General features: G+C 30.4%; 2 protein-coding genes across 4 annotated transcripts in view; one reads left to right on the top strand and one right to left on the bottom strand.

Annotated features, from left to right (window-relative positions):
- LOC148306554 (uncharacterized) overlaps positions 1–21,010 on the bottom strand; it is a 459,678-nt gene that overhangs the window by 26,125 nt on the left and 412,543 nt on the right. For all 3 annotated transcript variants that reach the window (XM_088264798.1, XM_088264799.1, XM_088264800.1), the window contains one exon: positions 1,856–1,946. In XM_088264798.1, the coding sequence (XP_088120924.1) occupies positions 1,856–1,946 (91 nt within the window). The remainder of the gene's footprint in view (positions 1–1,855; positions 1,947–21,010) is intronic.
- LOC148306559 (leukocyte surface antigen CD53-like) overlaps positions 1–21,010 on the top strand; it is a 234,979-nt gene that overhangs the window by 82,768 nt on the left and 131,201 nt on the right. The gene's annotated exons all lie outside the window — the stretch shown is intronic.

The raw sequence follows: 21,010 nt of genomic DNA, 5'->3' as shown, positions 1-21,010 counted from the left end.
GGCAGATAGTGCTAGTGCATACGTATGAATGGATTAAAAAAAAATATAATTCATTTTATTTTTTGACATCTCAACATAAAGCAGAATATGGAAGTCTGGGCATTGATGTTGAGATGTCCAAAAATAATATGAAAAATAACTCATACAATCATTAAATAAAACACTTGTTTTTATACAACTTCACTTTTATTAAAGACTACTAGTTTCAGAAGTTAAACTACCATCATTCAGGTCTGAATAAAAACTTTTTTTATTCAGACCTGAATGATGGAAGTTTAACTTCTGAAACTAGAAGTCTTTAATAAAACTCAAGTGGTATAAAAACAAGTGTTTTATTTCATCATTGCAACATGTCTTACCACAAAGTTAATGCCGAAACAATTAGTAAAATAACTCATATAATTAGAGATAATCCAGATTTAATAATAAAAAAAATATTTAGATGAACTGTAATTCATTATATATATGTATTTATACAAATATATTTCTTGTTTCTGTATAATTCTAAACCTTACAAAAGCCGCGTGCGTAGACAAGTATGGTAAAAGGGTACCTCTATCGGAGAATGTCGGTCTCGGTAAAGCAGTCAGAGTTGGTAGAGGGTTTTCCCAATTACAGCGCGAGCCGAGCGTGGCTGAAGTCGACAACTATTTGCAATATGAGGTAGAAATCCGCGCCGAAACACCTACGTAAGGTGCCACGCATCGCGTTGTTTGTGCCCCGACGAATAACTCGCGTCGAAATGCTTTGAAACTCGAGAGGGAAGGTGGGTAAGCTCTGTTCTATGGCAGTCATGTTGCTAAACTAATGCCGGAATATTCAGCGCTATGCAAAACAGGCATCAAGTTTAAGTGAGACGGATTTGTTCGTAAAACGAATCGACAATAATGTCACTTAGTGTAATAGTTCATTCGAGGAATAGTCATAACACGCGATATGTATTCTTTGAATATGCCCATTATAAGGTGCAACGGCTGACATGAAAATGTGCAAGACTAAATAAAAGTATTTTTATAAAAATGATGAAATTACATAGAAGTATTTTTTTAAACATTATGATAGCGAAAAATATTGTTTTTGTATTTAAAAATCAAGGTCCTTGATACTAAAACGTAGAGTAACTTTGGTTTGAATCAATAGTACAAATAAAATACCAAATAATATAATATAACATATAGTATAATAATAAAAACAATAACAATATGTGGTTGGTAATGTAAAGCAGAGGAAGAACGAAATATTTCAAATATTTGAAGTGGTCAGGTCAGGAGTCGGAATTGGCAGGTATGTATTCGGATTCCTGGAACTTGATGATTACTCCGGGAATTTAAAAACAATTAATAATATTATTTTAATAAATATATGAAGTGTATATATCAAACTTTTCATCAAAGAAATCTTCAAAGAATTTCAATTTTTTAGTAGATTAAAAAAAACATATTTACAACTGGCATACGCGATGTTTTAATTTTTTTTCGTCATGTTTAAACGTTTAAAAAAGTGAATACTTCAAAATCCGTTAAGTTAGCATATTTTTTTGATGAAATGTTGACGAATATTACCTAAGTGTAATTTAAGACAGCATAAATCAAATGCAGTACGTTTTACGTCATTGGATGGCGTACAAGGGTCAGATAAAGATGAAGAAAATAAAGAGTGGAGACTTTTGCCTTTTTTTAAAGAGTGACGTTTTGCCTGACTCGAGCTGGATTTTAATGCTGGATAGTACTTAGTAGTAAAACAGTCTGTAAAAGTTTAGTTCAATAAGCGTAAAACGAGTCGAGGGTTCTCCGTACTGCCAGTTAAGTGAGAATAGGAAGAAAGTTTCAAGTTGGCAAAAAAGAGTATTCCTTACCTCGAGAGCAGTGGACAGTGAAGCCTTCTCCTGTTTCAGCGCCTCGACACGACTTTTGTACTGCAGCAGGGAGTGTACCGTCTCTTCCATCCTGAAAAAATAACACGAGGTCAAATGATGTAATGAAAACATAATTAAAAAAAAAAAAAAATCGCGTTGTTTGCTAACCCTCTTTTTAATTATTTACACGATTCCTAATACAAACGGGTAAAAATCGTTTTTATAGCTCTATGGCGAAGTAAAATTTTTGTAAGATTATAAGTAGTTAAATATTAAAACATAGGTTAAAATCATCTAACTTAAAAAAAGGTTCTTTAATAAATATTTCGAATGAATTCTGTTTGTTATGTAGCTAAAAAATATGTAAACTTGATTTTCTTTTTGATAAAAAAAAATAAACTTTTATCGCAGATATGATCAAAAAAGATTGCACAGAACTGAATGAAATTGAAATCTATAAAGAAGTAGGGGTAAAAAGAATGATTCATACGTACGATTTGATGTGTAATTAGTAAAAGGTGTCAAATATATTTGTCAAGTATAAGTATTTATTACCTGCATTAAAAGGCAAATGGGCGAAAATAGGATGTAATAAACGGATTACGCCTTTTTTTAGCATATATATGGTAAGTAATAAATATAAATAGGTTTCTGAGGTTAAAAACTTAATTTAAAAAAAATATTTATTTCGGTTGCAATTGATCAAAAAGTATAGAAAAAAAGTTCCAATATCACGTGTGTACGGGCTATAATGTTTCATAGTGATTTGAGTTTTGAATCAATTATCATTAAATTTGCTGGAATCTTTCAGATATAAGGAGTAGACGTAGAAAGGCTGTAAGCTCATCGTGTTACCTTGCAATAGTGATTTTAAATTCAAGTAATTTTTCAGTAAAGTCGTTCGAGTCCTTCAGAAGCGATTGCATGCTACGTAACGGGTATGGTTACGGCGAACCCCTTTTTAGGAAACCGTAGGTAAATGTCATTGCGGTTGTCATTTATTATGCACCATTACGTCATCGTTTCGTTTCAAATTATTAAAGGGTTACACGAAACTTTATCAGTTAACGTAACTTTTTGATACTTTAAAAACTGTTTTTGGAAACGGAGTGGCAAAAAGTTTTAATAAATATTGAATAAGGTTAATTTAACATCGTATTAAAGATCAAACTTTTAACATTTGCATGACTAAAAAAATAATGATTCGCATAATTGCATATTTATATGATACAAATTGTTTTTTTTTCTCATTATTTTTAAATGACATATATTTAACAGGTAGTCCGAAAATTCATTATAAAGGAATAGGATTTTATAAATTTCATTATTTATATTATATGCAAGGAAATTATTCATAAGTTTTAATAAATAAAAAAAATACCTGTATAAGTGAATTTATAAGAAACAAATAGAAGATTACCAATTTTATTTTTTATATTATATGCAAGGGAAATTATTCAGAAGTATTATTTAAAGAATCCCTATATTAACCATTATATAAATTTATGTACATACCCATACAATATTGTTGTTAAAGATAACATGTTATGAATTAAGGTAGTTTATTTTTATTGACAGGTATTTCTATCCAAGGAAAATAATTAAAACAAAAAAGTTATTCATTTATTGTAAAAACATACATAAGTTGATTGTTAATTGGTGTGTTGAGATGGTTTGGACATGTAGAACGAATGAGTGAGGAAAGAATGGTAAAACAAATTTATGAGGCGAATGTAATTGGAAAAAGGAGCAGAGGAAGACCGAGAAAAACTTGGCACGATCAAGTATGCCAAATACTTGAAAGTGGTCAGGTTAGGAGTCGAAACAATCGGCGGGTATGTGTGAGGAGATGCATGAACGTGGAAGAGGCGAATAATGTTTGCAAGGACAGAGTGGTGTGGCGTTCTATTCTCTCTGCCTACCCCTGCGGAGAAGCGGCGTGATGGTTAGTTAGTTAGTTAAGTTGACTGTAAAAAATACAGCAGTTGAACGAAAATATATATTTAAAATGTATTTTCAGTAATTTTAAACATTTCTTTAGCGTCATTTGAGTATCGTTCATACATACTAAACTAATATTAATTTTATCATTGCACCGAGTCCTTCAGAAATTCGCGGTCTCGCGGAATACGGCATCTCATTTAACTTTCTAAAAGGCGGTCTTTCAATTTTCCTCGTTTTCGTTTTAGCGCTACCTCGTAAATGTTTTAATGAGTTGGAACATTATCTATGGAAACATAAAAGGTTGACAGGGAAGAAGGGACGGAGAGAACAGGATAACCTTTCAGAGGGTTTGATGTGGGAAGACTTTGAAAGTGAATCCTCACTCTGTCTGCTGAAAAATGAGTCGAACTAAAAATGAAGCTGTTTTATTGACAGGTTTCAAAGGTAAACAAAACTGAACAGCGGGGGGTAGACGAAGCTTCGGGAGGGTGATATTAATTATTATTCTACAACACGTTTCTATTTACTGAAGAAATAATAACAAAGAAACATGTATTTATTTCTAAGGTTTATTTTTAACAAAGAAAATCTGTTAAGTTATAGAAATACGTTTCTACCTATGGGTAGCAAAAATATATACTTTGCCTTATAATTTTTGTGATAAGTAAATATTCTCAAAAAAAACAAGTATTAATATGTTTGATATTTATTTTCAAATACTAAAATCTGAAAACTCATTTATTGTGTAGGTTGGGAACCCGAGTTAGTAAAAATCGAAAAATAGGTTCATATAAATGAATAAACTACAGTGCTCAGATAATTTTGCTAGGTAAAAATTCGTTTAAGTGATTGTCCGCTTCAGTGGTATAGTGATCAGTGTGTTTAGCTATCGCGTTGGAGGTGCTGTGTTCGATTTCCAGGAGGTCAAAATAAATGTTGCTGATTTTTCACTCTAATATTTATTTGAAACAACCCTTGAAATGTGCCCGAAGCGCTAGAAGGATCACCTTTAAGAAGAAAATATATATATATTGGTTTGTTCGGTAATAAATCAAATAAAGGAATAAAAAGCTCAAAATAATCGCTTTTAGAGACTACACTCTGCCGTTATATATGTACACTGAAATGTAGACAAAAAATGTAACTGCTATAGAAAAAATGGATCTGTATAGGTTTTTTTAATGACCGTCTAAATAAAAGGGTGTGTTTGCTTCCTTACTTTAGTTTACTTCGTCACCTTTAAGTTTGTGGGTATAAGACCTCACGGGTAGCATTCTATATTCGTACTTTATCACGTGTATTTGTATCACCTTTGTGATTGGACAGGAGGGGGCTTCCAATAACAACTTTGGGGATAATGGCTTTTTAAGGGTGGCATTTTTCTTCTAAAATAAACTCAATTACTTTTACATGACACGTTAAAACACTAAAAACATCCATAGACCACAACACAAACACAAGCAGCTGTTAATAAGAGCGTCATTATGGCTTAAGAAAATGAGGGTGTGTCAAACGCAAGCCTGGCTCAGCAACGACTGAATAAGCACTCCTTAATAAATAATAAATGCGTACTCGAATTGTTTATATACACTTTTTATCGAGTCTATAAAAGAGCTTTGATTTAATGGGAAGCACAAAAGATGTTTGAAAGACGTAACACCTTGGTAGCGTTGGCTCTCAAAATAAATACATGCTTGTAAAGCAATGGAAATATGAAAAATATTTTAAACAAAAATGCAATCGAAAACATTGAAAATGCTAATGGTATCTGCTGTCAAGAAGCACGCTGTTCGTCATGAGCATTGCGTTCGTTCCCGAACGGATATTTACATTTTTTACAACATTTTGAGTGTGTCCAAATACTTGTTCACAAATCTGTATTATCTCAGCTTAAGAGTTATTTTTTACGTTTTTGACATCTCACCAAAGATGAAGATGGATATGGAAGTCTGGGCATTTACAGGGCTTACGACCACCATAGGCTTGGTTATGTGTCTAAACTATTGGCGTAGCCAAGTTTGTGATGCTCGTAAGCTTTATTATATATATATATATATATATATATATATATATATATATATATATATATATATATATATATATATATATATATATATATATATATATATATATACATATAAATATAAAAATATTTATACAAGTAAATTATCTTCGTAATTATTGTATATTGATGTAACAGTCTGTGGATATAAAAAAAAAAAAAACGATTATCACTAATGATGATCAAGGGGTTTAAAATTAAAGGCCTGTTCAATAATATAGGAACGACAAATTTTTGATTTATCACTTTGAATGCAGTATAAAGCTAAATACAACGATTTATCGGGGCGTCTATTAATTTATGGGAAACCATTAAAAGTAATAATGGGTTTTAACATAATTATACGGCAAATTTCGTCAGTAGTTATGGAATCTTTGACCGGTATTCAAAATTTAATAGAAAACAGTACAAGCTAAAATTTGACATTAAAATAAAAAATAATAAGACTTAGGAAATTAACTTTAGGAAAGAAGTTATATTTTAAGAACTTATTTTTTTGGAAAAAAATGGTCATCGTCGATGAAAAATATTAGTGCTTGATTATAAACCCCACTTATTTTTTTTATTATTTATTAATCCTATTGAAAATGTCCTTTACTATACAAGGTGGCGGAAAAGTTATCGCCCGAACACTTTGGCTGCAATTTTTTTAATGAATCAAAATTTTTGGTTTTGTTTTTGCATTATGATCTTTTACGTTTTCAAAGAAAAATCTAAAATAGATATATGGTGACGGTATTTTTGTGTATATTTCTCTACTAAATATACTCGTATACTGGTTTCTTGATGAAGAAGGGGAAAAAGTTAAATGATTGATAATGAAGCATCAAATTAGAAACGAGGGTAATCTATTGTAATCAATTGCAAAAAGCTCTACTAACAAGCGATTACACCATCAAGGAATTCGATTAACTTAATCAGCTACAATTGAATACAATCGATAACAATATAAAAAAAAAACATTGAAGGGGCATAAAACTGATGCAGTATTTAATTTTTAATGAGAGCACATATATAGCATATATATAGTAAGTAATCCTTGTCTCATTTCCTCGTATCCAATTATTTAGTTGAGTACAGTATTTCCATATTTTTATGTTGAATAAACAACAATTAAGTTTTTTTTTAAATATATATTTTATTGATATCTCAACAGATGAAAATAAATCATTGAGATATGAATATGTAAGTGAAGGCATAAGCACGGATTATGATCTGTCATTGGCTAATATAAGCTATATGTACATTGTACAACATTCACCATTTTGCTCATTATAAAACAACCATTTCTAAGGTCTCGAAAGTTGTTGGTATGTGTGTACATACTCGTATATATACAATATATATATATATATATATATATATTTATATATATATATATATATATATATATATATATATATATATATATATATATATATATATATATATATTTATATATATATATATATATATATATATATATATATATATATATATATATATACATATATATATATATATATATATATATATATATATATATATATATATATATATATATATATATATATATATATATATATATATATATATATATATATGTATATATATATATATATATATATATATATATATATATATATATATATATATATATATATATATATATATATATATATATATATATATATATATATATATATGTATATATGTATATATATACATACATACATATATATATATATATATATATATATATATATATATATATATATATATATATATATATATATATATATATATGTGTATAAATATATTTTTTTTTTGGACTATTTCAGATTATCACGTGCAAATTTTGATGCAATTATCTGTTAAATCAGAAATCCAGTAAAATCTAAATAGATTTTAATGCACCTAAAATATTGCAAATAAAAACATTATACACAATAGGAATAATTAATGAGCTCGTTCTTTTCTTCTGGTTAGATATTTCTAGAATAGGTACATTAAAAATGAACTCTCTCTCAACATTCATAGTACACTTTGTGTAATACCGGTTTCGGAATAATCATTCCATCATCAGGTCAAATGTAGACTTAAGTAAAGTTGTTACGGTCTACTATTTATTCAAAACATTCTATTTCAAATATAAATATTAATAATTACTACTAAGTAGTGTGATTGTCAATCATGAGTAGAATTGGTGAATGTTACACGTGTGTTAAGTGATTCCTTTGGTCGCAAGCTCTGTAAATGCCCAGAGTTCCATATTCTTCTTCATCTTAAATTTAGATGTCAAAAAAAAGAGTAAAAAAATGGGTAATAATCCAGATTTGTGAACAAATATATGGACACACTCAAAATGTTGTACTTTAGTTTTGTTCAGTTTAAAAAAAAATAGTTTACACAAAGTGTAAGATGAATGAATGATAATGAGAGTGTTATATCATCATACCACAAAGTTATCAGTGCTTTTAAAATATAAAATAGTTTCAATTTATTAGTTATTTGATTAATTTTAGTTGTTCTGTTTCACTTTCCCGATAGAGAAAGGGTTAGAATGTTTGAGGAATCGCGGGTCTGCGTTATCGCTAAACCGCTTTCGTTGTGAGTAATCAAGCAATAAAAATGCACTTAAATTGTAGGGAAACGGTGACATGCGCGCCGCGGAGCGCCCCCGCCCTCGCCCCCGCCCCGCCACGGGCTAAGGGCGGAGCCCTTGCTCCCTTTTATTATTATTTTATTACGGCCCTAATATTGGCAGACATGTGACGGAATTCTCGATAAGCTGCTCGCTGTTTAATATTTCTCAAGATTTATTTCCGTCAAACGAAGGAATTAGTTTTTTTACTGTGCGAAGGCTATGAAAGAACGAAATAAAACGATTTTCCTTACTTTATTGCGAAAAGTTTATAGTTGGTGCACGAAGGAACTAGCAGATAAGGAAATAATGCATAATTTTAGGGAGTTGTGTATTTTAAGGCAATTTACGATACAAAATAAAAGAATCAATATGTGACGCTCTGAATAAAAACAACACTTACGGGTATTGTTGGTATACAGAGGAAAGTAATAAATTAAGTAGTTCTTTGATCATGAAAATATTAAGGCTTTAAATTTATGACGTAAATAAATTGATTGATTTAATTTTCTTAAGCGCATTGGTGGCATGATTACAGGATCTCAATATTGAAATTGATGTACGGATTTAAACACTATCCTGCATAATTTTAATTGAATTGAATAATACACGAGTATCTTAAATTTAAAGTCCGCCTATATAGTGTAATGCTTACCGCGTTTTGAGGTCCAGGGATCAATTCGTAAGTGGGTCGAAATGAAAAAAAGTGTCTTTTCACTCTAATATTGATTTATTGTTACCCTGAAGCGTGAGACTGATCACCTTGCCTTCATATAATTAATGATCAACTTAATAGTTCATCCATTTAATGCAGTGCTCTATTCCCCATCGGGTGCAAATAAAAAGAAAAACATTTAAGATAATAATTATGGTTAATAACATAAAGAAGTAAATAATATACAAAACAGTACAAACAGATAAGAGGAAATATATTATTGAGTAACTGTTTACGGGATTTAAAATGTACTAGAAGTGTCCAAAGTAATATCTACTAGGTAACGGAGTAAACTTACGGACGATTTTATTAGCATGTATTATGAGACGAATCCATTATCCGGAAAATAAAAAATCCAAAAATAATTACACCCTTGTCAAAATTTACCGTATTATAAAATAATCCAACCCATATTAAATCTCAAGCCGTCTCGGATGTAACAAAAATGAAATACGCTCTAAAGGAAGGGAAACATGGCTATGGTTTACGTTGTAGAACACGTTTCAATATTCGTGACTCGGCCTCATAAGGGGCAGATGGGCTTGGCCGTGATAGGAGATATTATAAGCGGAGACTAACTTGCGGCCACATTTATTGGTAAGGGAAGAATGCTTTAATAGACTCGAATAGTTTACTGTACAGTGAATCACTTCCCACAGAAGCGGAAAACGTAATTTAAAATGACGTGCAAATTGTTCTATAGCAAACAGTATACGTCCATATAACGTGATGTTTATGGATAAGTTCAGTACTAGCGATAAGGTCATTCAATACTCTAGAAGAAGTGACTTTGTAATGCAAAGTACGTCAATTCAATTAAAAGAAAATTATTTTTTTAAGCAAAAAATATTTTCGAGAACAGAAACAGAAGAGAACAGAGATTTATGAGAACGGAAGTCATTTTATTGATTGATTCGGGAGCCTCTTTATGGTAATACGTATTAATTTTCAATTAAACTTTTCCACTTTTAACTTAACCACTTTTCCTATTGTTAAACGTATTTCGATACATTTCGATTCATATTGAAATACCGATATATTTTAAAATTATGCTGAATGGATCGAAACACGTGTCACAAGAGATTTTTTGAAACAGTGGTATGTACTAAGTGAAATTGAAGTAAAAAAGAAAATACTTAAAAAAAAAGGAGTTCTTTTCAATTATTTATTTTAATTCCTCAATTTTGAATTTATGTGAAGAGACTAGACAAATTAAAATATGAATTAACAAAGTACACAAGAAAAACGATTGACTTGCAGTAGGACAAAATAATTATAAGCGGACATTGATTAACTTTTTTCTAATGTAAAATAAGACTCAATATACATAAACATCATGATCTAAAACATTAAATGAAACTTTCATGCCTTAATGGATGGAGGATTAATTAATTAAAAGACACGTGTCGAACGCATTAAAACAAATGAGGTTCTTGATTCTCATCACGTTGGCTGCCATGTCTGCAACACATCACAATCCTGGCCCATACCCCATACCTGCGGGAACACTCTTAGTGAATTATGAACGAAGTTTCCATCGGAAAGCTCGTGGAAAAATGTACGCACACCTCGTTCTGAAACACCTCGATATAAAAGGCAGGAACTAGCTACAGTGTAAAAAATGACAACCCTTTGTACGATAAATGCACACAGGGGAAGCAGACAAAAAAGTGTTTTTATGCGCAGACCTGAAGTTGCTGCTACAAAAGTTTTAGAATAAGTAGAATCTAAACCAGAGAGAACAAGCGAAGAATTTAAAACGTGAAGTAAATAAACTGAACACGTTCGTACAAAAATAATGGGGCAATGATCATTGTTTAAAAAAAGTACCGCTGAAAAATAATCTGGGTTAATGAGTTGTGGATAGAATTAAAGATGGACGTGGAAAATTGTTTTTTGTTGTTGTTTAAATGACCATTGCTTACTGAATTGTTTTTATATGGTTTAACATTACGAACGACTATCAGAAAATATAGGATTCTTTGAAAAGCATTAAAAAACATTAATCAATTCCGAACCAGTTTTTTTTAAATATAATAGAAGTATATGAAAGTAATTTCTAACTTTTTTGTATATCAAGAGACTATTACAATTTCACTATAGTATATAGTTGACAAAATTATGGGATGGATATTCCGAAATCGGTAGTCTTGAAGTAGAGATTTTAAGTAGTATTACACAAAGTGAACGATGAATGAAAAGGAGAATGTTGTAATTTCTAACGTTCAATACACAATTGAAACGAAATTTGATAAAATATTGTCCTGTGTAGAGTAAGTAATTAGAAAAAGATGTAACGATAACTAGATACTAATTACAGTACATTTATTGTATAAAAAATGTCGACGCGAGTATAAAACATATTATTTTTTTGGTACAAATTCCATGACATGCATCGAGTGGAATTTACAAGTTAATTTTCATGATTTGCAACCAATAAATTCAATTAAATATCTGATTTGAATACAAGAATTAATGCGATATTTTTCGTATACAAGCAACCCCTTAAATATGTAAATAATCGTAAACCGCGTGCATTAAAAGATGTGGAAAAGGAAAACAAATAACAACCCACGCTAATATTAAGTATAAATAAACCGATTATGAAAGAAACACTAGATTCCTCCCCTGATTTGTAGTATTAAAGTGTCCCAAATATCTGTAGGTAACATAAACCTTTGGAAAATATAGCCCGCCGCAATCCGAGGGACCTTAAATCGTGAGGGAGGGGTGCGTGATAGTGATCTCGATTTACTCTTATGGGACCTAATGCTGAACGGGTTTTGTTGTTCTTCCCTTTTAGTCGATTGTATCTGGGATGGATCGATACATCAAGTTGAATGTGAAACGAGGTTTTCGAAATTAAAATGAAGTCAAAATACAACTCTAAAAAAGTTTTTATCTTTCACTAGATTAAATTTGGTCGGTTTTCCATGTTGCGTAATAACTCGATGTCACTAACATACTAAGTAAATCTTATGTTGATATTACTTACATAAAAGTACGCATGTCATTTAATTTGTCACACAAAACTAAGTAAAATATTTGAGCTGTTATTGATTTCCATTTTTTTTAGTGTGCAAATACACAAATTTTAGTGAAAGCGTTTAAAAAAAGTTGTCGTAAAACTATTGATGTTAGAACGAGTCAAAATTGATAATTCTCTCATTTATATTTATTTAATATTACCCTGGACTGAAGATAATTTATATATCGGAGATAAAGTTATTATTTTTATTGTTTATGATCAGTGAAATAATTTTTACTATGGAAACTTCTCCACATCTGCGTGAATTTTCCTGTTATAAAAAAAAAAAACACGGGAAAAAACGGACTTTCACTTGCTTTGTCAGATTTTCCGTTCCACTTCTAGTATTTAGCAGTATTTTTCCTATTTTGGTTATATATTTTTACAGCTTTATTAACATTATCGAGAACGTTACTCCTTACTCGATCATTCAATTTGACTTATCACAGATTTGATTTGACTGGAGTCATTATTCATATTTCTGCATCGAATCTACAAAATATTTATAAAGGTGCATCACTTCATTGTTCATGCATGTTTTCAATAATGTATTGATGGGAAAAATAGTTCTAAGAGTTTCTTTGGAATAAAAAAAAACCAACTGAAAATGCTTTTTTCATATCTCTGAAAATGGGTCGTCGGGGTATCGCGAATATTCAAAGGAAAAAATACAAAAGGCGATACTGCTTGAAGTAAAAAGTACGGTTATACATTTCGTAGTCACTTTCCTACTAACATGTATCAGCCTAGCGAGTGAAGGAAAACCTCTTCAGGGCTCCGAGTGCTGGAGGTACCCTGTTACTAGAGCCTCCGTGTAAAGTGCCACTTGTGAAAATATTATATCGCTGAGAGAATAGAAAAGGAGCTAGTCAGCAGAGTGGTCCAAGGAATAGCGAGGGGGAGAAGGGGCGAACGGGTGATCTCAATATGCCGGAAATATTACGAGGTTGATTTTGATGTCCCATTGACACAGGAAACTATTTTTAATAATAAAAATCTCCCAAACCTGGAGATGGGAAATTCGCTAAATCAGTATACTCGTAAAATACAATTCGATTCAATCCCAAAAAGTTTATGCTTATATGATTTGAATAGGAACAACTTTCAACGCTCTTTTGACATACGTGTTTTGTTCTAACACGCATTCGAGGTTGCTGTTTAAAAATAAAGCCAGAAGGCTAAAATGCTTATTTAATTATTCTAGAATATCGATTTACAGTAAAATATTTAAATATTTTCATTAAAGTCCAAATACGTATTTGAAAAACAATATATCGGGATCAACACTAATTGACATACTTTTTTTATAATTTAAATAAAATATTTTCACTAAAGTCCAAATACGTATTTTAAAAACAATATATCGGGATCAACACTAATTGATATACTTTTTTTAATAATTTAAATAAAATATTTTCGTGGATATTCCTAACAGCTTGAAACAATTTTTTTTTTATAATGTGTTTGGATTTATTGTGAGATAAAAGTTCGATACAGATAAAGACAAACTAAACAAAAAAACGTTTATTTTTTAAGAGTTCTACCTTCATACGTTGTTGAATAACACGAAAAAGTTTTCTTAATAGTTAATATTGAATTTCCATCTAGAGAATCAATAGAAAATCATTTGAAAAGTTGAGCATTTAAACTGAAAACAACACTCAATAATAATGGAAGGGGATTGGAAACAACTTATCAGTCAGCCATCGTTAAAAACAATCTTATCCTCGCAGTGGAAAGGGAATCAAAAGTTTTCAAATTCCATTAAACAAAAGATGGTAGACTTTATTCGGGAATTTGTCGGATCAATTTCTTACGAAAATCAAACCGAAGTTAAGTTTACAAATTTTATTAAGGTGTAACTATAGCTGTGAAATGTTTTGTGCCTCCCATGAAGACAGTATAAACTAGTGTGAATATGTAAAACTGATAACATGAACATTCTAAGTATATAATGTACATTTCGACTGTAAATATAGTTTATATATGTTTTTTAAATTTTATTTAAAAAATATCTTTATTCGTTTTGACTGCGAGAGATAAGGAATTTTAGGAAATTTTGTGAAACATGAAGTACTTTGGGAAGCAATTTAAATATTAAAATAACTTCATTAGATTTAAAAATTTTCACTAGTATTCTGTCAATTATTGCATTAATTTTTCTGAATGGTTATTGGTGATTATAACATATCACATTATAATATATCATCCAGAGCAGTTGCACACTCAGCTCTAAGAAGTCTCTCGTGTCTAAGAAGAATCTTTAATCGCATTATGGTTTGATTTCCTGAGAAATAAAGAAATACTGCGTCGGAAGCAGCAACCCATGGTCACAACTGTCGTCAAGAGGAGGAGATTCAGCTACTTCGTGGCTAGGCCACGTACTTCGCATGCCGCCTGAGAACCTAAATCAAGCTTGCTTCTTTTACGAGGCACCAGGTTTCTGCCGCCCAGGATGTCCATTGCTGACAATTTGTCAGCAGCATTCGTCTGAATTTCAGGACGTGGATCTGACTTGGGAGAATGGAAAAGAGCTGGCAGCTACAAAAGAGCTAGGAGGCAGTTTGTGAAATCAATATGGAATAAAGAATTCACATGGGGAGCGGATATGGATTACTGATGCTTTGTATTCCCGTAAGCGAAAAACAATACTGCAGTCTGAAACAGCATATCAATACAAAAACTCGAAACATTATAAGAACACCCGATTATTTTTAATTATTTTGCAAGTAATATAATATTAAACTTAATGAATTGCTTTATTTTACAGAATTAATTTCCAATTACGGTGTGATAAATTATTTGAGGGCAACGAATAAAGGAAGCTGGCAGTGTTATCATAATCTTTGATAAATGAGAATCTTCAGTAAGGAATTGTGTCTGCGGAGTTGACGATCCACACAAATAGTACTCCGCAAAACAACCCCTGAGGAGATTTACATAAATAATTTCTTTTGTTTCTCGAACGACATTAAGGGAAGAGGGAGTTGAGTGAATTTAAGCACATTCAAATTGGAAATCGGATTTGTTGCCATGAAATGAATTTAAAACAAGATATTATGATTTAATTGTAACTTTATAGTACATAAAACGAACTTATCTTATTGAATAAATTTAATTGAAATTCCAACGAAGCAACATTCACAAAATATGAAGAGATTAGTTTGCTCTCACAAATCCTCCTAATTTGTTACACATACTAAAAATGATTGTATGGAAAATGAAGTGATATTTATATAATGTTTTTTCGGTATACAGGAATTCCTATTTTAAGAAATGATTGGAAAAAAACGATCAGTAAAATGTCTTATTTACCCTTGAAATCCTGTAAAATTGCAGTTGTTCCTTTTAATATATGTATAATACATTATATGTTTAATATGATATATGCACATATAATATAATACATGTTTAATTTTTTGATTTTTTTTATGTATATTATATATAAAATATTTTGAGATAAAACAATAAGAATATTTACATATTATATTTCTATGATCTACACAAAAGTCTTGTTTCTATGATCTACACAAAAGAGCTGTTTCGGTTGAATGCCTACTCTATGTCACAGTTTCATTTTATATTATAGTTATAAGGGATTAAACAAAAATAAAATTTTAGAGATTTTTTTAAATAAGTTTTCTTTTTACGAGAATTTACGTTTTCAATGATTGATTGAGGATATGTATCAATATCAACTGAAATAAAATAAAACCTACAGAATTCTCGGGGTTAGAATTTACGCAAATGAAAAAATCTGAAAAAATTAGCGCAAGAAATTTAAGAAAGCTCTTTGTAATTTGTTGAATTCGTACAAAGTGAACAGCGTTGCGATGCCGGACGCCCGGTGCGGCGTCGCCGTTCCCAGGGGCGTCGCATAATAAGGCGGTTGCTGTCTCACCGGAAATTAGGCACTAAGTCTTGCGTCAAGTTTCCCGCTGCGATGCGTTCTTCGGAAGTCCCAGAGCAGGATACAAATAAACTTAATCAGGAGTGGGAGAAGCGAAAAGGATTTGAACATTTAAGATTCCATTAAATTGATATATGTTCAGTATTATTTTCGACAGGTTAACTGAAATCTTTAATTGAAATAATATGTATTTATAATATGTGTACTACGAGAATTTGAGAGTAAATTATCATAGTTTGTAATACAAAAAGTACATCTTTTTTTAAAATACACTCCGAGGATATTTTTTCGAATCAACTTGATTATGATTTGTTCATGGATGTTAGTTAATTTCTTCGTTTACTGAATATATTCGTTTCAAAATGTCACCTGAGGACGAAAATAGTCATATTAACCAACAATTAAATTTCTTTCGAGATCTGTATTCGATTTACCCTCATTATGTTTCAATTATTGGTTTTATTATGTTAAATAAAGATTCTGAAGAAAATAAAGACACTTATTGTAATCAATTGAAAGGAAAATTAATATTAAAGTAATAATAATTAGTTTACAAAATAAGTATTAATTTTTCATTAATTGATTCGACAGTCACTTTGTGGTGAAATCTATCCATTTTTAATTAACGTTTTACTTAGTAAATGTTTTACTTAGTAATGTTTTACTAAGAAATAGTGGTATTTACTATGTAAAACATTAATAAAAAGTATTAATTTTTCGTTACATAAAATATCATAAGCTCCATGCTGTATCCTTGATAGCGACATAGTAGACCGTCATTTTCCTTTGACGTCATTAAAATAAACAATGTAATTTGAATAAGTGCGAATATGTTTCCGCGTCAAAGGGACCATCAGAGACAGAGAGAGATAGAGAGAAGGAGAAAGAGAGAGAGAGAAAGAGAAGAAAAGAGAAGTAACCGGTCCACTGAATTTCTAATTCCTACATTATAAACGGGGGTTAATCTCGGGTTTAATTAAGTAAATTGAAATAGCAGGTAAGTAGGCGCCCGGGCACAAACGTAATACATCAGTTCCCAGCCCGGCCCTGGAGAGGAGAGTTGAACTGGAGAGTGAATAAATTGTTCGGTCAGGTGCTCGATATATTGAGCTAAAGAGCCTGGTATTCTAACTAGGAAATTAATTAACCAATATCATATTAATGACTTTTGAACCCTATTATAAGTACAATATTTGGTAAGCACCATTATTCATTTAGCGCTATTGAAGCTTGAAAGCTAATGTTAGTGAGTAAAAGTGTGACAGGAGTCCGAGAAATCGGTAGAAACTATATATAGGTTAAAATTTACAAAATATATCAAAACTCACCAACTAAGTGATTGACATTGCTGTAAATCACTTTTTTAGTACATTTTGATTAGAACATTTTTAGTTCTATTATTACAACCGGTTTCAACGAACATATTGCCTTTTTCAGGTGAACTTACAGAAGACAAGGTATTTGTTGAAACTGGCTGAAATGATAGTATTAAAAATAAAAATTGGTTGAAAACAAAGCATGTGTTTTATTAATTTAAAAAAACTTATAATTTCCATAAAGAAACAGCAAAAATCATTAAAAACAAACAAAAACAAAAAGGTTCTACACCACAAGTTTTATTTTAAGAATGTACCACACTTCAAAGTGGTAACAATTATTATTTAATCTTAACCACTTATTCGATTTTCTTAACTTAACCACGAAAGATTTTTTTCCTTCTTTAAGACCATACGTACAAACATGATTCATCAAATCGATGGTTTGGACACGTGGAACGAATGAGTGAAGAAAAACGGTAAAACGAATTTATGAAGTGAATTTAGTTTATTTAAACATGAGCAAAAAAAGGCCGAGTAATACTTCTCTTTAAAAAATCTCTGGGTAATATTTTTTTAAAATCTCAACTCAATTATAGATGGTGCTGAAAACTCGCATGTGAAAGATTAAAGTTTAATTACAGCTTCCGAAAATTAAGCAGTGTGGTTATTAATTAAAGGTAGAATGGTGAATGTTACACATGTAAAAAGTGATCATGCAAACCAGTCTACGACAGGTAGTAAGCCCTGGAAATACACAGACTTCCATATTCTTCTTTTTCTTTTTTGGGACGTTAATATAAAAATTATATTACTTAAAATTATTTATTTGATATTTTAAAATTTATTTGACAAAAAATGCCAGTAAAAAAAAAAAAATGGTGTACTCGTATAAAGTATAAATATGACACAAGTAAACAGTTAAATCTAAATAAAAAGAATTTCAGGAGACAAAGTATGTCATTGGATATATTCAAACGATTGCATTCAGGATATTGAACAAAACAGAAGGGGTTCATTTGCATCGTTGAATGGAGGGATTTTACATATTTTACGCATTGAAATACGCCGAAAACCCCTTTACAAGTCATCAAAAAGATGACAGGAACACAGGTGTTTAGCCAGCAGCTTCAGCAATACCCCCCAAACTTGGGGGAAATTGCGATTACTAGGTAGGCGAGTAAATGTTTCAAAATTCCTTTGTGCCTTCTACCTTTGTAAAATAACGCAATGAATGATAAGTCACGTTCCCACTTAGCCAGGAAGAGTGTGTGCGTAGCGTGCTAATTAAATAAAAAGACTTATTAAGAGGATGAAAAAGTGTTTACGTTTTTTAAAAGGATTTAAATTTAAGCAGTAAACCACAGTCCGTAAAATTATCTCGGAGTCAAAAACGAATTTGTATAACGTATTTTTAAGTTTATGGTTAGCGTTCTACATGATTTTAAATTGAATTAAGTGGAAACCTAGAGAAATATTTACAATTACAAATAAGATAATATGACATGATTAACTTTGTGGCGAAATTTTTGTTTGAGCGTTATATATTCTGTGGATGCTCAGTGTTAGATGACAATGTTATTTATAATTCATTGATATAACGTTTAAAAATATTTAAAATAATCAAAAAGAAAATTATTTTAACTTAGTTCTATACAAATTCTTTAAACCAAAGGTTTGAATTATATTTCCTAAAAGTAATATAAAAGTTGAAGAATGTAACGTCAAGTTGTTGCAATAAAAATTTCAATTTGCTACGGTGGAATGTTTTACAGAATAAAGGGAAACTTTATATCGATATGATAAAATATATACCACATAAAAAAGAGAAAAAACAGATAATATGAAGCAAAAACGGGGGAAAAGAGAAATATTTCTCGAACCACCCTCTCCTTTCCTTTGAAGTAACAGAATTAAAAGCTCTCATATATAAGTAATGAAAATAATCCCGTCATATAAAGTGCAGGTTCTGTAAATATACTAAGAGCCCTTCCTAATATGCTCTCCGAACATCAACCGTTAACGTTCTTCTGCTCGACTTAATGAAATGACAATGAGAATCTTGTCAAGTGTACGATACCTTGTCTGCAGTAATAGGAAGTTTCACATTTGAGGAAAATTTTATACACCTCTGTCACGTTCTTTATGAAAATGCGTGAATATTTTCTCTCCAGTGACAATGTTGTAAAGGTGAAGTATTGAGAAGGGAACAGACGCTTTAAATAGGGTTTTTGGTGTCACAAATATTTAATTTTATTTTGAATTATTCGGGAATTGTTTAGCTTTACAATCAGTAAAAGTATTTTATAAAAATAGTTACAACATTTTGAGTGTGTCCAAATACTTGTTCACAAAATCTGGATTATCTCCAATTACAGGAGTTATTTTCATATTATTTTTTGACATCTCATCAAAGATGAAGAAGAATATGGAAGTCTGGGCATTTACGGGGCTTACGACCGTCATTGGCTGGTTTAAGTGATCACTTTACACACGTGTAACATTCACCAATTCTACCCATTATTGACAACCACACTACTCAAATTCTTGGATGTTCTAAATATATGAACCAATTTAGAAACCTTGTTCTTGAATCACTAGAACTTCACTAGAGACATCTATTGGATAAATATAAGAGTTTCTGCTTAATAAAAAGCTTCTTTACATCTCACCAATAGATGTCTCTAGTGAAGTTCTAGTGATTCAAGAACAAGGTTTCTAAATTGGTTCATATATTTAGAACATCCAAGAATTTGAGTAGTGTGGTTGTCAATAATGGATAGAATTGGTGAATGTTACACGTGTGTAAAGTGATCACTTAAACCAGCCGATGACGGTCGTCAGCCCCGTAAATGCCCAGACTTCCATATTCTTCTTCATCTTTGATGAGATGTCAAAAAATAATATAAAAAAATAGTTACATTAATAAAAAAAGCCAACTACACAATTGCAATATATTGCAAAGATAAAAAATCTTCAAAGAAAAGTATTTCTTATAACTTGTCTATTTTCAACGGTAAAAAAAAGATTGTTTAAAAAAATATACACTTGTATAATACCACTTAATGAGTTTTATTTCATTGCACACGACTAGTTTCGAAAACTAACAGATGTTTTCATCTCAAGGTGAAAAGTAAAACTGAAAAAAGTTAGTTTCGAAACTAGTGTGTAATGAAATAAAACTCATTAAGTAGTATAATACAAATGTTTAATAAAATAATAATAATAAACATGTCATTCCACAAAGTTAATGCCGAATCAATTAATTATGTGTTAAAAATAAGATTAAAAAAAATTAATGCGATGAATTAATAAAAAAAAAATATTTGGCACAATAAATTAAAATTCGACGTAAGTCTCTCTCCAAGCACAAGAGCTTAGTCTTAATTTTGGAGAGGCATAGCGTAACTAGAATAAGAAAAAAATATCTACTTAATATTTGTTTTCTAGAAAGCATAAAAATAATATTTTACAAAAAACAGAAACATACTTAGATAAACAGATATCCATTTTAAACATTCTAAATTTATCAATAAATATTTTAATTTCTAGGTAAT

This window comes from Brachycentrus maculatus, unplaced genomic scaffold (genome assembly GCF_059751285.1).
Source record: "Brachycentrus maculatus isolate JH-2025_06_01 unplaced genomic scaffold, ASM5975128v1 h1tg000238l, whole genome shotgun sequence".
NCBI classification, from domain to species: Eukaryota; Metazoa; Arthropoda; class Insecta; order Trichoptera; family Brachycentridae; genus Brachycentrus; species Brachycentrus maculatus.
This window is presented reverse-complemented; position numbering and strand designations above follow the sequence as displayed.